This window comes from Typopeltis vanoorti, chromosome 7 (assembly GCF_054136105.1).
Source record: "Typopeltis vanoorti isolate ZY-2024b chromosome 7, IOZ_Tvanoo_1.0, whole genome shotgun sequence".
NCBI lineage: Eukaryota > Metazoa > Arthropoda > Arachnida > Uropygi > Thelyphonidae > Typopeltis > Typopeltis vanoorti.
Window position 1 is genome coordinate 37,003,460 of NC_143555.1, and position 20,534 is coordinate 37,023,993.

The following is a 20,534-nucleotide window of genomic DNA, read 5'->3' on the forward strand; positions in this document are numbered from 1 at the left end:
TTTTTTAATACAGTAATTAAAAAAAATTCATTTTAAAATAATTTTATTAAAAGTATCTGCTAATTTTAAGTTTCACACCAAGACATGAGTATAAGAAATGATTAAAAAGTCGTTGCATAAAACATTAAAATTTAAATTACACGAAAAGCTAGATTTAGAGCTAGGGAAGTATTATTTGATACCTTTTCTCCTGTTTTGATGGCGTAAGTTATTGTAAACGTAGCATGAAACTTTGCCAGAAGACATATTTTGCCAGTGGAATTCCAAACAGGGAAGGTGTTCTCTGGAGACTCTTCTTTTGCATTATCTGCAAAAATTTAAAGAAAGAATTCAAAATATACTTTAAAATGAAGAAAAAAATATACACATAATTATTTCAACTACTCAATGCATGAGAAAATATTATTTATTCATATTTTACAATTAGTATTCTGCCTATTAACATGCGATTTAGAATTTTCCATTTTAGAATTTTGGTATCATTAAGTCTGCAACCAGTCGTAAAAATGATCATCTCTCAGATGAAATATTAATTAATTAGTAATAATTAATATGTAGGTATTAATTATTACTAATTAATTATATTATTTTATTATTAATATTAACTTTATTAATTTATTATTAATAAATTAATCTTTATTAATATTAATAAATTAATCTTTATTAATATTAGTTTAACACATTTTTGATGGAGGCGAAGGAACAAATCCCTTTTGTTTCCATCAAAAGTGTCATCCCTTCTGACACTGTTCGCCTTTGTGCACCGATCCTGCATTAAGATATTAATTAGTTTGACATAAATCTTCAAAGCGTCTCCATAACACCGTATATAAAGACAACGCCTTATGGATGGGAAATACCCTGTTTTGAATATCACATTGGATGATAAGAACATTCATATTGGCTTTTCAACTGAATACGAATGAGGCATTATTTACACGTTCGTATGGCCTCTTGCTTGGAGAATATACTCTTGATTGCAGACTGCCGCAATCAAGAGTATATTCTCCAAGATTTCTACTCTATTTAGCAGTAGTGTTACTTGATTTTATCATCATTTTTAGGTAATAATTTTGGTGAATTAAATCATGTTGGTCACTTCAGTTTTGGTCGAAGCTATTTTTTAAGAAAATTATCCTGCTTTTGGTTGCGTTTTATTTTCTTTTTAATGAAATCCACCAACATAAACAGATATTTTCAAATACAATCATTAAGTCTCATCAAATTGCCGTTGGTCGTCGCTATGAAATCTTCACTAATTAAGAAAATTTATTGTGGTTTTACAAATTTCTGTATACGAAATTTTCTAATTTAAATAATGAAAGAAAATATTTTCCCCTGAATTTAAGCTTCAAAGTTTTAAAGATTATATGCTGCAGTTGATCGAGAGAACAACTGCAGCTTCAGTCAACTCCATGTACTGATCGATACCAAGATTGACGTAGGATGCTTTTATGAAGCATGGAAATATTTAAGGAGCAAAGAATCAGTTAATTATTCCAGAACTGAATAAATTAAATATTTTGCTTTAAATACTAAAGTATTTCTTTCAGATGCGGATAATTCTCTTTATACCCCACTGAAATTAAAAATTATTTGAAATGATCAAACGTGCTACAACAAAATTTAATTGGAAAGACGCATCCATTAAATTAATCATGCAAATTTATTCACTGAAGTCATTTAAAAATAAATCCAAATTTAATAGAGGAAAGAAATTTTCGTATGAATAAATAATTACAAAATGTTTAATTTTTCACGGACTTTTCTATGTAGCTGCATCGAGACAAAATATAAGGCTTGCATTTTTTTATTATTTATTTTTTCTTTTACTAAATTGAAATGAAATTCGTCGTACAAACTTTGCAGGTGTTAAATTCATAACTATTTGATGCAATTCTGCACTGGATTGACACAAAGTGAAGGAATGGAACTTTTATCGAAACAATCGAATTATAAAAGCCATTGATTTATGAAAATTTAATTTAAAGAACCTAGAATTTTTTTTACATTTTTATTTCAGTCATATAAGCTTATTTTAAAAACATGCAAAACAAAATTATTCAGTTTCTTTCTATTGTTTCTGTTCTTTACGATACTCATTTTTAAGATCTACCTTTGTAGTGGTAACAGATGCGTCTAATAATTTTAGTGAATTCTGCAAATATATTCCATTTAAATATATTTACTGAATATGTGTTTTTTGTTTATTGAAATGCCATTTTTTATGGTTTCAATTTTCTACTGTTAGAGCATAATGCCAATCTAGTCGGCTGAGCAGCTAACGTACTCATTTTCCAAAGCATATGGATTCGAACCCTGCCATTAGCGTAAAAACAAAATAACAATTAGATCTGAATATACGCGAGAGCAGAATAGTTATGTTTATAATGGCGTCATCGGCTGAAAGTGCAGAGGAGTGTTGTAGTCCGAACTTTAACTGATACTTAACACGGCAACTGCATGTTATCATAGGACTAAGGATGGTCCAATGCAAAATAGTTCGAGTTTGGTTTAGACGCTAAAATGGCCAAACCAACTAACATCAACAGGCTAGTATACCAATTATGTTAATTGCATGTGCTGTCTCCATGTATTGCTCTTTTTGCAGTATACAAATCCAGATTTTCACGCGCAAAATAGGATGCGTTCTTCATAATAGGTTCTTAATAAACTACATATTAATTCAAATATTAATCCAAAATAAGTTATATTAATTCAAATTAGGTTCTTAATAAACTACATATAATGAAGGGCTCTACATTAAGTATGCTATTCGTTTGGTGGACAGTAATTTCAAAAATGTAATAACAAGTATTTAGAGTTGTTACCTGTCGATGTATGATGATGGACGTTCCCAGCAGAGTCTCCATCAACGGAATCGCTTCTTATTGCCTCCTAAGATGTATAATATAATGATCTTTAAACTAATTGTTTGACACACACACACACACACACACACACACACACACACACACACACACACACACACACACACACACACACACACACACACACACACACACACACACACACACACACACACACACACACACACACACACACACACACACAGCATACAAAAAAGAAACAAATATCAATGCAGATTATTATTAGAAATTAAGGGGATAAAAACCGTTTGGCTTTTCATCGCAGATTATTATTATTATTATTATTATTATTATTATTATTATTATTATTATTATTATTATTACGGGTAACTCCAAGGAGTCCTTAGACTCATCGAGAGAGGCTCTAAACATAATGTCAAGAACTACCCAACATTTGCGCATTATCTATCATACTTTGCTTTGAGCTCATTCAGAGTCATAAGCACCCACAACAGACTCTGGCAACCTATTCTACTCATTCACCACTCTCCAAGAAAAAAAAAAAAAGCTCAGGGTGATCTACAGAACTGGACACCTGCAGAGCAGTTTGTTTCAATAGCATGCGTAAATATGTGATATTCTGGTTAAATATGAGGGCTACTATCAAAACTCAGATCTTTCGAAATGAGTAGTTGACAATAATTTTGAGAAAAGTTGTAAGTGAAATTGCAGACGCATAGAGATTCTACAGACCGGGACAGCATCTGGATAGAAAATGAAAGGAGATCGATATCGTATCACCCTTCCTCGCAAAGCATTACAGGGGTTTAGACTAACTATATAAAGAGATGTTCATAGAATCAGTTTACTTAATTTGCATTCGTGGAAGAGCTTCAGTGTACACAATAGTAACGCAGAATGAAATGATGTGCATACCATCATATCTAAGCTATGCAAGGATGGGAGGAAGTTCTCTAACGAGACCAATTCGCTAGACAATACAGAACGTTAGTCTGTAATATTCAACAACCAAGTGGGAAGTTTGCGATTCAAGTCGAGTAACTAATTGATTGAAGAAGGAAGAGAGCAGCATTTTAAAGTGGATCATTTGCAGAAGCAGATTACTTTCAATGATGTGAATTGTAACTTTCAAGGTTTGCTAAGAGTGAACCGTCAAATCCTATCCCAATTCGCATCCAGTTTTTTGGAGGTTATCGAATCCTTTTTACTTTTATATTTTCACAACATTAGCGATTGTTATCTACCTGTAGAAAGTTAAACTTCAATTAAATTTCGTTTAATACAATGTAAACTGCAATAAAACTCATAACTTTGTAAGATCACTGAATGGAGTGTTGCCCATCTCTGGTATTTCATAGAAAAATTTGTACAGAAACACTAAAATATGCATCCAGCTGGACAAAACTACTTCCTTCGAATTGAAATGTCTCATGATGTCATATGTATCTGCAGTTTTAAGAAAAGTATAATGAAATAGGTATTCTTATTTTGGATAAATGTGGAGTAGGTTAAAAGACGGTAAACTGGCCAAGATCCACCATCCTCATTATGGAAAGAATTAAAAATATTTTTCTGGCCTACTTCGAGAGCGAGCGTCATAGGCGACACTAAAGTCCGGATAGCTTCTTTAACTAGACAGTGTATATGCATAATAGAAGGGGGGGGAGTACGCTCTGTAGAAGTAATGAAACAGATGTTCAGATAATATCTTCGTTCAGTGGAATATTTTTTATTAATAAAAAATAGTGAATCTCAGATTTGGATGCGACAATGTAAATTACATTCTACCACTACTTTATTTTTTTCTCTTAGCTTGATGTTTGAAAAAAATGAAACAGAACTTGAAGCTAATTTCTGCTAATCGGGGATTAATTCCAGAAGAGATTAATTAAATGTTTTGATTTTATGACTTCAGAACATGAGGCAGTGAAATATTTAACTAACGAAACAAAGAGACGTAATTCAGTAAACAATAAAAATTATTTGTCTAAATATTTTTGTCCTTAGTGAAGACATAAATATCAATGTTTTCACTTCGACAACTCTGAAAAGCAACCAAAATAAAACACTACCTATCTAGGAGAAAACACCACTATAATTATGATGAACTAACTGAATAATGAATGTGTACTATATTTCTAACAAAAAAAATATTTATTTTAATTTCTTTAGTAATATAAATAGATGTATCTGAATATATTGATACTGATGGTGAAACAGTGACCGTTCAAATAAACGCATAACTAACATTTCTGCAAGAGAGAAAAAAGTTTAAGAAATAAATATTTTAAGGTGGTGTTACTTTGGGTATAACTCTAGTGTTTCTTTAGCATCCAAATACATGCACTAAAATACTATCGCGTTATTTCTCCCAATCGCTATCTAACTAAGTCAGCGAAGGCGAACATCACAGCTTTGATACTTACAGAGTTGTCTGAAGAACCATCTCCTCTTCTATGAGCTGTGAAAACAGCCGACCACTCGAGCACAGGAACCGAGAGATAGCCTTGGTATGTGTGGAACCCTCCAGTATCTGAAATAATTATCATAGCAAATATGATCTTAGGATGGTCCAGATTTCAAAAACTAGGACTTGGAAATAAATTTAGGAAAATATACAGTACTGAAATTTCAAATTCATGTATCTAAATATCGGATAAAGTGTATCAGTCGCTGAGCTCGCGTATAGCTTAACCTTTAAATATAAGTGCACAAATCACAACAAATATAAAACAAGTTAAAGAAGGAACAAAATTAAATACTTAAATTCTGTTTAAATTAGCAAGACAATAAGAGATACACGCCACTATTAAACCTTTCTGAAAAATATAGTGAAAAATGGGAAACGACCTCAAAAAAGGTCGAAACCGGTCTGGCTAGTGGCCTCTTGCCTTTAATACAAAACATCATGCATCCCCTTCTTGGAGATGTGTTTTGGGATTAAGGGTAAATATTAAGATTAGTGATCGGAGCTTATGTCACCTTTACCACGAGTTGCCTTGGTCTTGCACTACCTGTAGGATCAGCTAAACTTGCATCACTTGCAGGCGCAAACTTGACTTGTTTGTCTGTTTGCTTACTTGGGAAATGAAGTAAAACCAGGTTTAAAATTGCTTGGTATTTTTAATATATATATATATATAACTTTTTAAACAACTTTTTAAAGGTAGGTAGGCTGTACTTTTCAACCCTAGTTTTAAATATCGGTGGTCAATCCTCTCCCAGCATTTCACTACCGCGGCATTTGAGTGAATAGCTGTCCTTGTGTTAGTTGAAAGATAATGAGAATGCGGCATGCAGCTACCACAATTTTGTATTTGTTCCTGCTCATAACTAATATTGGACGGTTGGTTTAACCCTGCATCTGTAGGCTAAGAAACAAGATTTTTAGGAAAAAAGCTATTGTTTTTAAACCTAGAGAAAGAGAAATAAAATGATTCATCTGCAACAAAGACTGATAGTTCAGGATCGGCTGGAAAAAAAAATGCTTACAGAAAAAGTTCCTCTGGCTGATGATTAGAATTAAATATTAGATATTTAATTCTAATTAAATATCTAATTATTAGATAACTTATAAGTCAGATGATAAACTGGGAGTTATTCTGAAATTACTCAACCACTTTTGGAAAGCAACTTTTTATATTTTTCATATTTTATTTTTATTTCCGGCTTATTATTTTTTTGACGATAAAAATCCAAAATCCTTATATCTCTACGTGTATGAAATTTTATAAGTAAAAAGTACAGATTTTAACACGATGAATCAGATTTTGGGTCCAAACGTAGCCAAACATTTTTCGCATTGGTGATATAACATTTGAAGATCGTAAATATGTATATTCATACGTACTACTTCATGAAAGGGTGAAAAGTGCTTGTAGAGCAGGTAAACATTGTGGCAGGTATATATTTACAAGGGCGAATAAACAATTGACTTCATGTTAAAGATGCCAAGATATTTTAAACCTAGTTTTACTCCATTTCCCAAGTAAGCAAACAGACAAATAAGTCAAGTTTACGCCTGCACGTAGTGCAAGTCTAAGTGACTCGTAAAGTAGTACAAGTCTAGGCAACTCGTGGTAAAGGTGGAATAAGCTCTGATCATTATTCTTAATATTTACCCTTAATGCAAAGCCCATCTCCTTTAGGAGATGTATGATGCTATGCATTAAAGGCAAGGGGAAACTACCCAGACCAGTTTCGACCTTTATTGAGGTCTCATCAGTGGGAGCCAGGCTTAGAAATACCAAGGTTAAGTAATACAGAGCTTATAAGTATTTTACCAAAAACAAGTTACCAAAAGGTGCTTTGACCTTATTAAATAAAAATCTCAGGATGAGAGATAGATGTAGGAAGTTTTTTACCTTAGGTATAATATATGTTAAAGATGCCAAGCTATTTTAAACTTGGTTTTACTCCATTTCCCAAGTAAGCAAACAGACAAATAAGTCAAGTTTGCGCCTGCACATAGTGCAAGTCTAAGTGACCCGTAAACCGGTCTGGGTAGTGGCCCCTTGCCTTTAATGCATAGCATCATACATCTCCTAAAGGAGATGGGCTTTGCATTAAGGGTAAATATTAAGAACAGTGATCAGAGCTTATTCTACCTTTACCACGAGTTGCTTAGACTTGTACTACTTACGGATGACTTAGATTTACACTACGTGCAGGCGCAAACTTGACTTATTTGTCTGTTTGCTTACTTGGGAAATGGAGTAAAACTAGGTTTAAAATAGCTTGGCATCTTAAACATATATTATACCCAAGGTAAAAAACTTCCTAAATTGACTTCATGTTTGGCGACCTCCCAATTAAACTCAGACATAAAGCAATTAGATTCAAATACAGCTTAGTCTTGGGCATTGTGAAATGACTAACATACCATACGCTTTTTAATAATTATAATCTTAGTAATCTTTTTACTGATGATTGTACTTAAAGTTAATTAGCTCAATCCATACAAAACTACAAGGAAGGACGAATTAAAAGTTCATAACTTAATATTAAGCACTGCACTGAAGTGAATCACCTATTATTTTTCAACGGAGTCATACTTCGTGAGTCAATGTTGCAGTGTTCTGATCCTATTAACAAAGGAGATAACATGCTGAATGTAGGAAATAAAGAAGTCCTATACAGTATGGATGACTTCATGATCTGACGGATAACGGGTTGCAGCCATTGAGCCACAGATTTATTTATTTATTTTTATTTATTTATAAGGTTAGGAAAGAGGTAGTAATCTGCTAAAACAAGAATCAAGTGATTAGTATAGACATTAAGATTTTTTCAACCCTACGCAAAATAGCCATTTCCACCACTGACTAGAAAGGTGATGTCTTGTCCTGATTGAACTATTCAGTGATATTCCAAGAACAGTGTGCCTAATGGTTAACTCATCTATCTGACATTTAGTGAATTTTGCCCGCCAGTTTTTTAATATGATGGCATGCTTGAGCTATGATCATCTTCAAGTTGATATGATAATAAAGGAATTCATTTACCGCTCTCTTCACTATTACATAGGACAGAGCATTCTTCTCTAATGTCTGTGCCATATAGATAATCATTCGTTTTAGGATATGTTTAGGATGGCAATATTCTCTAATTTTTGAGCATGAAGGAATCAGTTACCTTCGAAACCTGAGGAAAAAAGGAAGAAAGAAAACTAGAATAAATTCATATTCTCTTCGGTTATTTATATATGTACTAATGACACATAAAAATTCATCATTCTAATCCTTCTATACTTCGGCTACGGATTTTTCATTCGCCTTTAGTACTTCGCTAAATATTATTTAAAAAAACTGAAAAAAATCATTATGACAATGTTTCGGATATATCACAACTTAATGTTTGTTAGTTGAGATATGTCGACGACGGAAGAAAGTTTCAAAATTGTTGGTAGTTTGGTGATGTTTCTAATGATGTTTTGCAACAGAGGAAAAAAAAAACTTGAAGAATCTTTCAAAATCAGTTTTTAGAAGAACTGTTTACAAACACTAACGAACTTATTGCTCTTGGATTTTATATCACACGCACACACAAGACAAACATGTACTGAAGCATCGGTGATTTCTCAACAATGTGAGCTTCTTTTTTTTTAATCTTTCTTTTCATTATTTTCTGTGGAGTGACAGAGAATGGCTTAGACATGCACATAAACCGTTCTGAGATGAATAGCTGTTTTCCACGCGACTAAAACTGGCCATAATATTCTAGTTAATTCTAGAATTAACTAGAATATTAGAAAATTAACGGAGCTAACCATACTATATATTTACGCAATCCTTTCAAGTCATAAAAAGATGATCTGTGTTTCACTTGGTCAGTTCAGCCTGCACGCACGCACGCATCTTTTTTTTAAACACACACACGCACGCACGCACGCACGCACACACACACACACACACACGCACGCACAGAGAGAGAGAGAGAGAGAGAGAGAGAGAGAGAGAGAGCGCATAACAGTGTGAGTGATTGCCACTCTCTGGTAGTGTGAAACAAAAACCGTCAAGTTTATAACCTGGCTACTTGATCTGTTACGAGCAAGGTAGCCTTTAAGTAAAAACAAATTAATTTTGCATCTGGAAAAGAAACATAGATGGAAAATTACCCTGTCACTCATGCTATTAACATAGTGTAAAATGTAGTCATTATCACAAGATTTTGTTTGCATTTTTCTACAAAACGCATGGTTTTGTAGAAAAATTTAGTAGAAAAATATTTACTTTTTTTTGCCAGTCTTTCTGCATAACTGTAAAGCTTTTAAATAAAATTATCCTTTTAATTATTCTTAAAGTGTACTTTAATGATAATGGGTGATACAGTTTTCTCTCCATATCATTAATTTTGAAGATCCTCTAGCTCAGTCGGTAGCGAGGGCGCTCTTTCGCTAGAAAGACCTGGTTTCAAATAGCGTCTTTAAAAAGAAAGAGATCCTAAACACTTTCAACCGAAGACTAGTTATTCTGCCTTATATGATTTCGTTGGAAATTAATGTGAATATGGTTTCGTCTTTCTCATACGGCTTCGTTGGAATTCATGGTCGAAGCAACTAAGGCTGTGATGTCAGTAAATTATACCAGTTAATTGGATGTCTGGTCGGCTTGTCTGTTTGGAGGGATGAAAACAATCGAGCTTTCGGGAGAAAAACCCTACCACCATATGAGACTGACTAGTTCTCCTTCGGATGAAAAGTCCTCATAAAGATTTTTGCATCTTAATGTTTCATATGAAGCTAAGAGGAGCTTACCTCGTAGCATAACATAACAAACAATTCAAAAACTTATTTGTTATGAAGTTAACTTCTAAAAGAATTGCTTTGGAGATGCATTTCTCTCTTCCTCTTTCTTTCTCTCTCTCTCAAGTCAGTTGCTTCTTAATTTAAATTTCGAATGGAACAGCTTTATTAGAGTTTTGCTGCTTATTGTAATACAGACACACTGACATAAAAAAGTTTGAAGTTTATGTCTAATTTTTTTATTTGACTCCCACATAAAAAAGTTGTAAACCTGTCGTACATTATAGCATGGGAGGGTTAAGGATTTTTTAAATATTATTTTCCATTGCGGAATTCGAACCCACAGCCTGTTGATTGGAGCAGAACTATCAGCTAATATAACCAAGAAAGGTTTATTCTAAAGATATGAGTATCAAAATAGGAATTATTTCTTTACCAAAACAAAGGGATATTTAAAAATAACGAAGTAGTACAAAAATGGCAATAATGTACGCAAACCTTGAACTAACACGATAAGATGAAAAAACAATCTTAGTGTCTTAAATGTTTTTTATTTATTCTTCATCTGTCTAGTGACAAAATAATCTTAAATGATGAAGCGGATTACGAAGGTTTTGAATAGATTTGCATATGATAACAGTTCTAACGTTTCACCATTTAGAATCTAAATCTCTGCGATATTTTGCTTCTGCCAATAACCTTTGGTGCTGAGTCAGTAACCAAACACTCACGAAGGATCGCTGAATGGCGTTTAGAAGGAAAAATCGAACTTTTAAAGGAGAGAGAGGCAGACCCCTATGATGAGTTCTTTTCGTTCCACTCACGAATACAAAAACCCTGAGCAGAATAAAAAGTTCATCTTCTATTAGTAGTTAGAATAGAAAGAGAAGTTGTGCAATGGCAAAATCGTGCACTGTATAACAAATATTTGGTTCTTTATTTTGTATTTTTCATGCGTACTTCATCGGAATGCATGAATTGTACTAACGCGTTATTCAATTTTCCTACAGACGTTTTGAATACGGTTTCTCTTTTCGTCTGCTCCTGCGGAAATCGAATTGCTCATTTTGGACTATTGGGGTTATTTACCGGAAATGATGGAAGGAAGACTTTACTAAACAGAAATGATTTCCTTCTGAGTAGAATGCAGAATACAGATATTCTAGTAGAATTCATTCTGTAACTCTCTCATTATTTGTGCTGTTTTCAAAGATTTCTATGACAACAAATCTGTTATACTAGTAAACTAACTTCACTGATATTCGAAATGTGAGGTGTCCAATACAGAATAATTAGTTATTCTTTACAATTCCATACTAAAGCAGCATAAAGCTATTACGCGTGAATATGCATAGCACTAGGCTTTATGCAGCCAAAGCAATATTTTTAGTTTTCATTTTTTTCCTTTCAAAATAAAAAAAAGAAGGCAGAAACTTTCATGAAATAAAAACTTTTGCTCCTAATGCAGTCATTTTTATTCTAATATAATCACAAATACAAAATTAGAATATTGGCATGCGTCTGCTTTGTAAACAGTAAACAGAACTTCTTAATGGCAAAGAGAAAATAAACTAAAATAAAAAATTACTAATTATATGAAGAGCCGAAGGCTTCAATTCGGCGACATGAACTTATTTAAGTTAAGGGATATTAGATCCCATATTGTTTCTTAGCCGAATAAGAAACTCAATGAGTTTCATGCTGAATATAGAAACTATATAAAGTTCGGTGATTCTAAGCGTAAGCAAATACCTAGATAGTGCATTATGGGTAAATACCAAGAATAGTGATCGGAGCTTGCGCCACCCTTACTATGAGTTGCCTCAGCTTGCACTACCAAATGGGTCAGGTGCTGCACTATCCAGGTATTTGCTTACGCTTGGAATCGCCGAACTTGATATAGTTTCTATATTCGGCATGAAACTCTTTGAGTTTCTTATTCGGCTAAGAAACAATATGGGATGTAATATCCCTTAACTTAAATAAAATAAAAAAGTTTAACTTATAATTTATAGAAAGTAAACTGACTCTAAAATTGATTTTATGTATGATTATCTTATACTGATAATAATTAAGAAGTGTCAAATCAGTTGTCACTTTTCATTTCAGGTAAAAGCTATAAATTTAAACATCCAGATTTAGCAAAATAAGGATTCTAGTGTCTAAATGAGTGGTAATTACAGATATTAAATTAATTTTTAATTTTTAATAAAATTCAAATCTTATCGAAATATTAACTGGGATTTCCCTAATAAAATAAACCTTTATGTTAAGAGCGACATTCTTAGAACCACAGTCTTTTTTTTTTCTTTGTGTGTGTGTGTGTGTTTTCCCTGAATCTAGTAATTGGAGGAGTAGCAATGCTATATTACTTGGTGATTATAGAGCAAGGTTGTTTCCCGTTGTTTTCCTTCCAATAATCTTCTATATCTGTAGATGTGTGTGTGTATGAGGTCGATTTGACTGTTTTGAGGGATGAAAAATCTGTGTTTAAGGGATAAAAACCCCTTCATTCTGTGTGAGACGGGTTAAGTCACCTTCGCTTGAAAAGTCCTGATAAAAGTTCGCTTGGTAGACGGGTTGAACCCAGATCTTTCCAATCAGAATCAGAGGGCTCCGTCAAAACCCACTGAGCTATGAAGGTTCATACCACAGGCTTAGTAAAAATTCTGTTCATGACAAAATTGACATACGTAATTTCCCTATTATATTTTAGGATAGAACGTTTTTTCTATTATATAGGAGTCTTTATTATTACTGCCATTAAAATGGATTTATTATGCGCTTGGATAGAATTTACTGCTGAAATTTCACGTGAATTTTATTAGGAGCAAAAAAGCGGAAAGAAGAGTTATTTCTTAACAACTATAAGGATGATGAGCAATGCAAATCGTTCAATATGCTCAAAATGAACTGGCATATCCATCATTACGCAGTTAAGTTTCATTAATCTTCATACATCACGGCTAATAGATCGAGGACACTGTCGATCCCTTGCTTTTCTGGCTTAACTGCCTATACTCTTCGATACCAACAAATATGTACAAAATAAATTTAGTAGTACTTTTCTTAATTCTTTTTTTTTTTTTTTTTTTTTTTTTTTTACTTTTCATTTCTTTTTCTTCTCCTGGAATTTGCAGACAGTCAAAGGAAGATCTATTACCAAAATATTTATCTTTAGAAACTTGATGTCACTTGCATTCCGTTTTATTCATATTTTTTCTTGGCGTCATTATTCCCACTCTCAAGTAGTCAGATGCTATGCGCGTTATAATGAATCATTAGTCTTCCACGATCTTTTCATCCTAGTAGTCCATCCCAGCTGCGGTTAAAACTGTCGAAACTTTAGTGTGACCGCTTCAAAAGCCCTGCTTATTCAAAAAGCTATTCAGTTGTAGAGGTTATCAAGAAAACTTATTGAATCTTATACTGCAATTACTCACCTTATTTCTCGGTAATTTTTATTTAAATTTCTCTCCTACGTACGAAGCCCTGGGTCAAAGTGTGGAAAGTGATTGTGGAATTTTCTTTACTTGCATTTAGCTTCAAGTCAAATGCGAATTTTCCCATATGTTTCCATTCTGTTTTATATCATTCCTTAACATTTACATTCTACAACAGTTAGAATTATTCGTTTATATAAAAATAAAACTAAAATATTTATATATATTTTTTACATTTCGAAATATTTTTTTTTATATAAAAATGTATGTTTTAATATTTTAGAGAAAGAACAGATCAGTCATATATGTTGTGCAATAATGCGGAATAAAGAATAATAACCAGATTGATATTATTCATCTTCCTACTAGTTGCCGCTGTCCTAAAATTATCGGTCCCTTGCACAGAAACCTTAGACGAACAGATATGTGTATTAAACAAGAATCGCTGCAAGAGTTGTTGCCATGGCAACATAATGTGAAGGTATTAAACTACGAACGCCACACTAATTGCGTTCCTTTCAAAAGCAAATGTTCGAGGTTCAACGTAATGCAAGAGCAAGATTTATAAGGGTGGTTGCTATTATCGAAAAATAAAATACTTGCGAAGTAAAGCAGGGACGCGATACTTGTTAAGACTGCAGTCGCTCTCGTTAAACAACATATTTCTGCTTCCAGGAAAAGTTTACCAACGAATATAAATTGCATTTAACGAAAATTATTTTGGGTGACAAACTTACGCACGCTACGTAATTTTGTCAAAGAAACATCGGCTGCTGATAGACATTAGAAAAGTCCTGTCAACTGAGAGCGATGTAAAAAGATAGGCGCAGTTTAGAATTACGAAAATTTATATATCGCATCGGCGTGAGCGTAGAAATAAGGAATACAAAACAGATGCATTTATATACAATATAAAAAGGTAAAAAGTCTTGGTAAACAGTGCTGCTTTTAATAGGCAAGTACTCCGTGATAGAATAATATACTAGTTATAGATTGATTTAAATGCATTTATTACATTCGAAGAAATATCTTTCTTGTAAAAGGCAGTGATTGTGACAGAAAGTTTTGGATGAAATTCTAGCATATAAGCATATAAAGAAACTGAGACAGGTTTAAGATTAATTACTTTATTTAGAAACAGCTGATTTCATCAGTGTTTACGCATTTCACCAGCCGATAACATTATTAGGACTATAAAAATATCCAAGTTAATCTTAAAATATTAGCAAAGTCACCCATCTATTATGCATTTCTCATATTCCTCAAACAAGCCAGTATATAACTGTTTCGGTAATGTACGTTAAAGCCAATATGGTTCTATCTACGTTATATCTCTTCTCTATCGCAATTTACTCGTACTATTACTCCTGTTCTCTTCATAGGTTTGTGTTCGACGTCACTCATAGATTTACATTTTTTATGGAAATAAAAACACGAGTTGGACTTCTTTGTAAACTAGTACTTAATGTTCATATTAAAAAAAGTATAAGCAAGAATTAATAAATAGATTTGTCTCAGACTGAAATCATTAGAACATACAAAGTGCGACTGTAATCTACTGGGTGTTTCGACACATCTTACTCATATTTGTAAACAGCTTTGGGAACCATAGAGGTTACAACATGACAGAAGCTCCCATAATTTCAGTAATCATCTCTGAAATAACGCTTATTTGAACCAATATTCTGTAATATATAGGAATAATCATATGATACTCAGGTCACAATGCATAGTCGGCATGCTAAACAATTCATAAGATATCTCTGATACTGAAAAAAAAAAAAAAAAAAGAAACGTACAACAAACTTGCATAGAAAGAACGGGATTAAACTGTATTAGAGAGAGAGAGAGAGAGAGAGAGAGAGAGTTACATTCCACCAAATATTATATACTTGTTTAAGTCTTCGCGAAAATTCTTTCACAATTACTACGAAAAATGTTTCGGAGCCAACAGACATGATTCCTCCAAAGATACACTTAACGGGAATTAGGATTCGAATCCTGTAAACATTGTAACATTGTAGATCACGACTACAGGAAAATGTACGTCACTTCTGATTATTTTTAACCCGAACTTATTTCAGCTGCTGGTGCAGGAATAGGCGGAGGACTTAAGCAATGTTTCAATGGAATTTTTAGTTTGTGTAGTGCCGTGAGGCCATGGACTGCAAACGAAAAGCTGTAAATATACCACATTAGTACAATGGATGGATAAGAATTAGATAATTCGGAAACCCTTATCTAGAGATCCCACGCGGTACTTTTAAAGTAATTTCAGGTCTCTAATAAGCAGATAATGGTCTCATGGTGTACAATGAAAATCGCCTACCACCTGAAGACATTTATAACCACAGTGGGATGGAATCCACTTTCTATAGGTTAAAGAGCAACGACATTGGCAATAAATTATGGCCTGCTGATTTCCAACAATGATGTAATTAATTGCATCATTGTCTTTCCGTTGTTGTTTAAGTAACAGTGTCGTTTTAGTCAAGTTACAAGAGCGTTAGCCGTCTCAGTCTCTTTATAAATCGCGCCTCTCAAATAACCGATGCTATGCTGAAGAATTCTGATACTGACAGGATTACGCGAGTCCATTATTGTTGCAATTATTGTAGCAATAAATCCCTTTTCTCACCACTGGCTTCCAGCTGGAATTGGCATTTAAGGAGAAAGTCCAAAATGCATTTGTATTTCTTTATTATCAGTTTGGTCAATTTTACAGTTTCTATTTGAAATAGGGATAGACAACTGGCAGGCCTTCAATAAATTTAGTTTTATCTCCGATTTTTACTTTTATTCAGGTCCAAGATAATTCAGAATATACAAAATTAAAGATTTCTATTTCGTTCAATATGTACAGAAGAATACTGAAAATATTGCTAATAAATCCCAGTGACTTCTCACTCAGTATTACAGCAAATCACTGATCACTCTTATTATAAGAATCATTGAGGGCAAAATTTACTTATGAACGTATATATACCGGGTGATTATAAAATAACGTCAAGTGCTCAGAGCCCTCTAGCGAGTAATGTATTGGACGAAACACACCAATATTCGGTAGACGTGCACAGTGGAACATGAGGATTCGATTTAACGAAAAAAAATTGTACCAAAAGTCGTCAACAGCGGAAACTTTGGCGCTGTTTACCGAGTAAAATGCATTAATTTGCATTATCGCATTTCTTGTGAGCGATCATGCAATAAAAGGAAAGCCTGTGAGATTTCTTATCATTCGTAGACGAACTGATTTTCGATTTTCACCTTACGTGAGCGTGCTTTGTTAGTCAAACTCTATTATCAGCGGAACAATAATGCCACTGCTTGTCTTTGTGATTTTCGGCGTATGAAAAATTTACGAAAAGGACCGATTAACCTAACAAACTTACGAAAACTGATTCGGCGATTTGAAACTACTGGAACTCTAGCAGCGCAGGTAGGCAGGGGATGCAAACCAATCAATCACCAACAAGTTGAACAAGTTGGAACTGCTATTGTGGAACAGGAGATGACGAATGTGCAGGGTACCAGCAGTGCACGAACAATATCCCGGCAAACGGATATCGCATACACAACGGTGTGAAAAATCCTACATCAGATGTTGAAGTTTTACCCCAATAAAATCAGTCATGTTCAAGAATTGCGCCCTGGTGATGCGATCACACGAATCGACTTATCTTTGAGATTCTTAGCGCGCATGGAAGTGGATGATGCATGGCCCTGGCAGATTTTATGAATTGACAAAGCACACTTTTATTTGAACGGCGATATTAACACACGCAACTGTCGCATTTGGGCTGCAACTAATCTGCACGTGTGTCTGCAGATGCCTATCCACTCGCCCAAAGTCACAGTGTGGTGCGGATTTACGGCATCTTTTATCATCGTTCCATACTTTTACGAGGAAAATCGCCAAAATGGACCAGTGACCTGTCCCGTCAATGCGAACAGGTATGCCAATATGCTACAGAACTTTGTGGTTCCACAACTGCAGCAAAGAGGATGTCTCGATTCGACCATCTTCATGCAGGATGGTGCACCACCCCACATCGGACTTCAGGTACAGTGTGTTTTGCGACAACATTTCTCTGACAGAAGAATCATTAGTCGTGCATTTCCCACGCCATGGCCACCGAGATCACCTGATCTCAATCCTTGTGACTTTTGGCTGTGGGGATTTCTTAAAAGTATTGTGTATCAAGGACATGTACCCGATATTCCAACTTTGAAAGATCGAATAACGTTACACGTGAGACAAATCAATTTCAGTATGTTGCGAGCCACTGTGGAAAATGTCGTGCACCGTATGCAGTTCCTGGAACATCAGAATGGTGGTCATATTGAACTTCATTTGTAATTAACAATAAGCGTCATGAAATTGATGTGTGATGCCTCTCATTTGCCATTTAGTCATTCATTAGTCACACCTACTAAAATTAATTTGGCAGCGCTAAACTTTCCCCTGTTGGCGACTTTTGTTACTTTTTTTTTCGTTAAATCGAATCCACATGTTCCACTGTGTACGTCTACCGAATATTGGTGTGTTTCGTCCAATACATTACTCGCTAGAGGGCTCTGAGCACTTGACGTTATTTTATAATCACCCGGTATATATAGATCAACTTTTTGGATTATAGTTGTTTATTACTTTAAGGTCCTCCGATAATTTGGGGTGAGGCGGTGGGAGAGAAGGTGAGATGTGTGTGTGTGTGTGTGTAGTGGAGTAGAGTAGAGTGCTCTTCCACGATGACACCTCCAGGGATGCACCACCTTACCTCAGTCCTGAAGATATATTCAGGCGCAAACTTTGTTTGCTTACACTTGTAAAGAATTAAACTAAATTCATTATGGTTTATGTGGTTATTCCAGTTCATATCTGCATCGAAGTAGATTCCAAGGTATCGTATTGCTTTAACCTGAGTGACGTATAATAATAATAATGTCAACACAATGGAACCAAAATTAACTGCAGAATTATAAAATGAGAAGAAAGCAAACTGCCGCAGACAACTACTATTGGTCGCAGCGTTCACCTTATTTCCATAATTCATTCCTCGACTAGTTTACCTACTTAATCTAAAAATAAAATAAAATAATAAAAAAGGGAAACAAATGCAGAGGAGACAGCTGCAATTTAGAACCTGTTTCTGGTTTTCAGAGTGGAAATTGTAAACTCCTTTCTGAAACTTGAGCATTACCATGACAGCGACAGCAATTATTGTTGTCAATCTTCCGCTTTCTATGTACTTGGTTCACTTGTTTTTTTCATATGAGATTTGTTTTTAATTATCGCTACATGAGAACTCTTTCTTTCCACCACCAAAATGTTGGTGGGAGAATTATAGGGCATTAGTACTGCGAAGAGGAAAATATATTCCAGGAATGTTTAATTTTTGATCAACGTGTTCTTTTCATGCCACTTTAAGCCTCGATTACAAGGTAAGTCTCACACCTAACGATGATATTTCAGATAATAATGTCAGTTATTATTACTATTGTGATCAGCAGCAACAGGGGAGAAAAAATAGTTTTTCAGATAACCTTCTTTTAAATTAAATTATAAAATGTTTATATTGTACTAAGCAAGAAGCGGGTACCGTTTTTATGTAATTCTCTAAATAAGCATACCAAATTGAAATTATCTGGAGATTAACCAAGAAAAATAAGCTTAGCTATTATCTCTAATACTGAAGATAAAACTATCACTGAATACGTGTGTCCGAGACAAGACGAAAATGAAATATTTGGAATACTGGTAATTAGGACTAGCAGTCTCGCCTCGATATTGAATAAAAAAATAAAATAAATAAAAAAAAAAACTCCCTTCCTTCAGTAATATCGCTTAAATCATTTAAAAATAAAAACAATAAAAAATAAAAAAACTGGCGCTCACACTAGTCTCCCTCTTTTCCATCTCTAGAGCAGACTCAGTCGGTAGCTCAAGCGATTTAACGCGCAGTTAGAGATTCATGCCATTCGTTTGGCTGTGTACCAGATATCTACTTGTCAAAATTCCGTGCGTTATCTACTCGTAGCGACAGCTAATGTAACAAATGGCAGTAGCCTAAAAAATAAGTTCAAACGTCCTATTGCTTGTGTTTCATGTACGTTACGAGACTCTTCTTTGTTCGTTCCACTTGGCATTCGTTCCGAATGTACTTTTTTAGAGGAGATATTTCGACAAAATCTGAAACTTGACACGAACTTTTAATCTAAAACGTTATGTTGCTAAAATAAAATAAAACAAAAACAATTTTGTTTTATTTTATTTTATTTAAGAACGAATTATATCAAAAAAGAAATCATAGAATATAACAATACAACTCAGGAAAAGATCGTAGACATTTAAAAAGGTTTCATAATCACATTCTTCTCTATAGTGATACCAATCATTATTAAAGCCAAGTTTTTTTGGCAATGAGAAATAAAGGCCTGAAGTGGCTTGATAAAGTTCCATGTTTGGTCTCTAGAGCAGTATTTTTGGACTTTGTAAAAATAAATAAAAAATTATATATATATATATATATATATATATAAATCCTTAGCCCACCCACGGCGCAAATGTACTAATAACTTTTCGTGGGTGGGAGCCACATAAAAAATATAATTTCGTCGCGTTTTTCTCCTTTATGCAGCTGCAAACGGTCCAATTTTTGTAAGGAAACGAAACACCTAATTTAAATAACATCTGTTCATCTATGGTCACTGAATAACTTACCTAAGGAGAGGAAAAGATCGCGAAACGCACCTAATAAGATACTTTTGAAGACTGCTGAAGATATGAGATTTCATTTAATGAATATCTAGAACCTCATAGAATCAAGGAAGAATATTGTAATATGAACATTTCATATCGTATGATGATCATAAAAGTCAAACGAGAGATGTGTATCTTATTACGCTTTGTTACAGCAATATTCCTAATGTACAGGCTAGATCAGACTTTCAATAAATGATACTGGATTCGAAAAGTGAAACTATCTACTAATGTGA

General features: G+C 33.9%; 1 protein-coding gene across 2 annotated transcripts in view; it reads right to left on the reverse strand.

Annotated features, from left to right (window-relative positions):
• Positions 1–20,534, reverse strand: part of LOC150104591 (lysosome-associated membrane glycoprotein 5-like) — a 94,068-nt gene that overhangs the window by 33,597 nt on the left and 39,937 nt on the right. For both annotated transcript variants that reach the window (XM_090395798.1, XM_090395799.1), the window contains 3 exons: positions 5,279–5,385; positions 2,832–2,898; positions 183–307 (listed from right to left, as the gene is read on the reverse strand). In XM_090395798.1, coding sequence (XP_090251924.1) covers positions 183–307; positions 2,832–2,898; positions 5,279–5,385 — 299 coding nt within the window. The remainder of the gene's footprint in view (positions 1–182; positions 308–2,831; positions 2,899–5,278; positions 5,386–20,534) is intronic.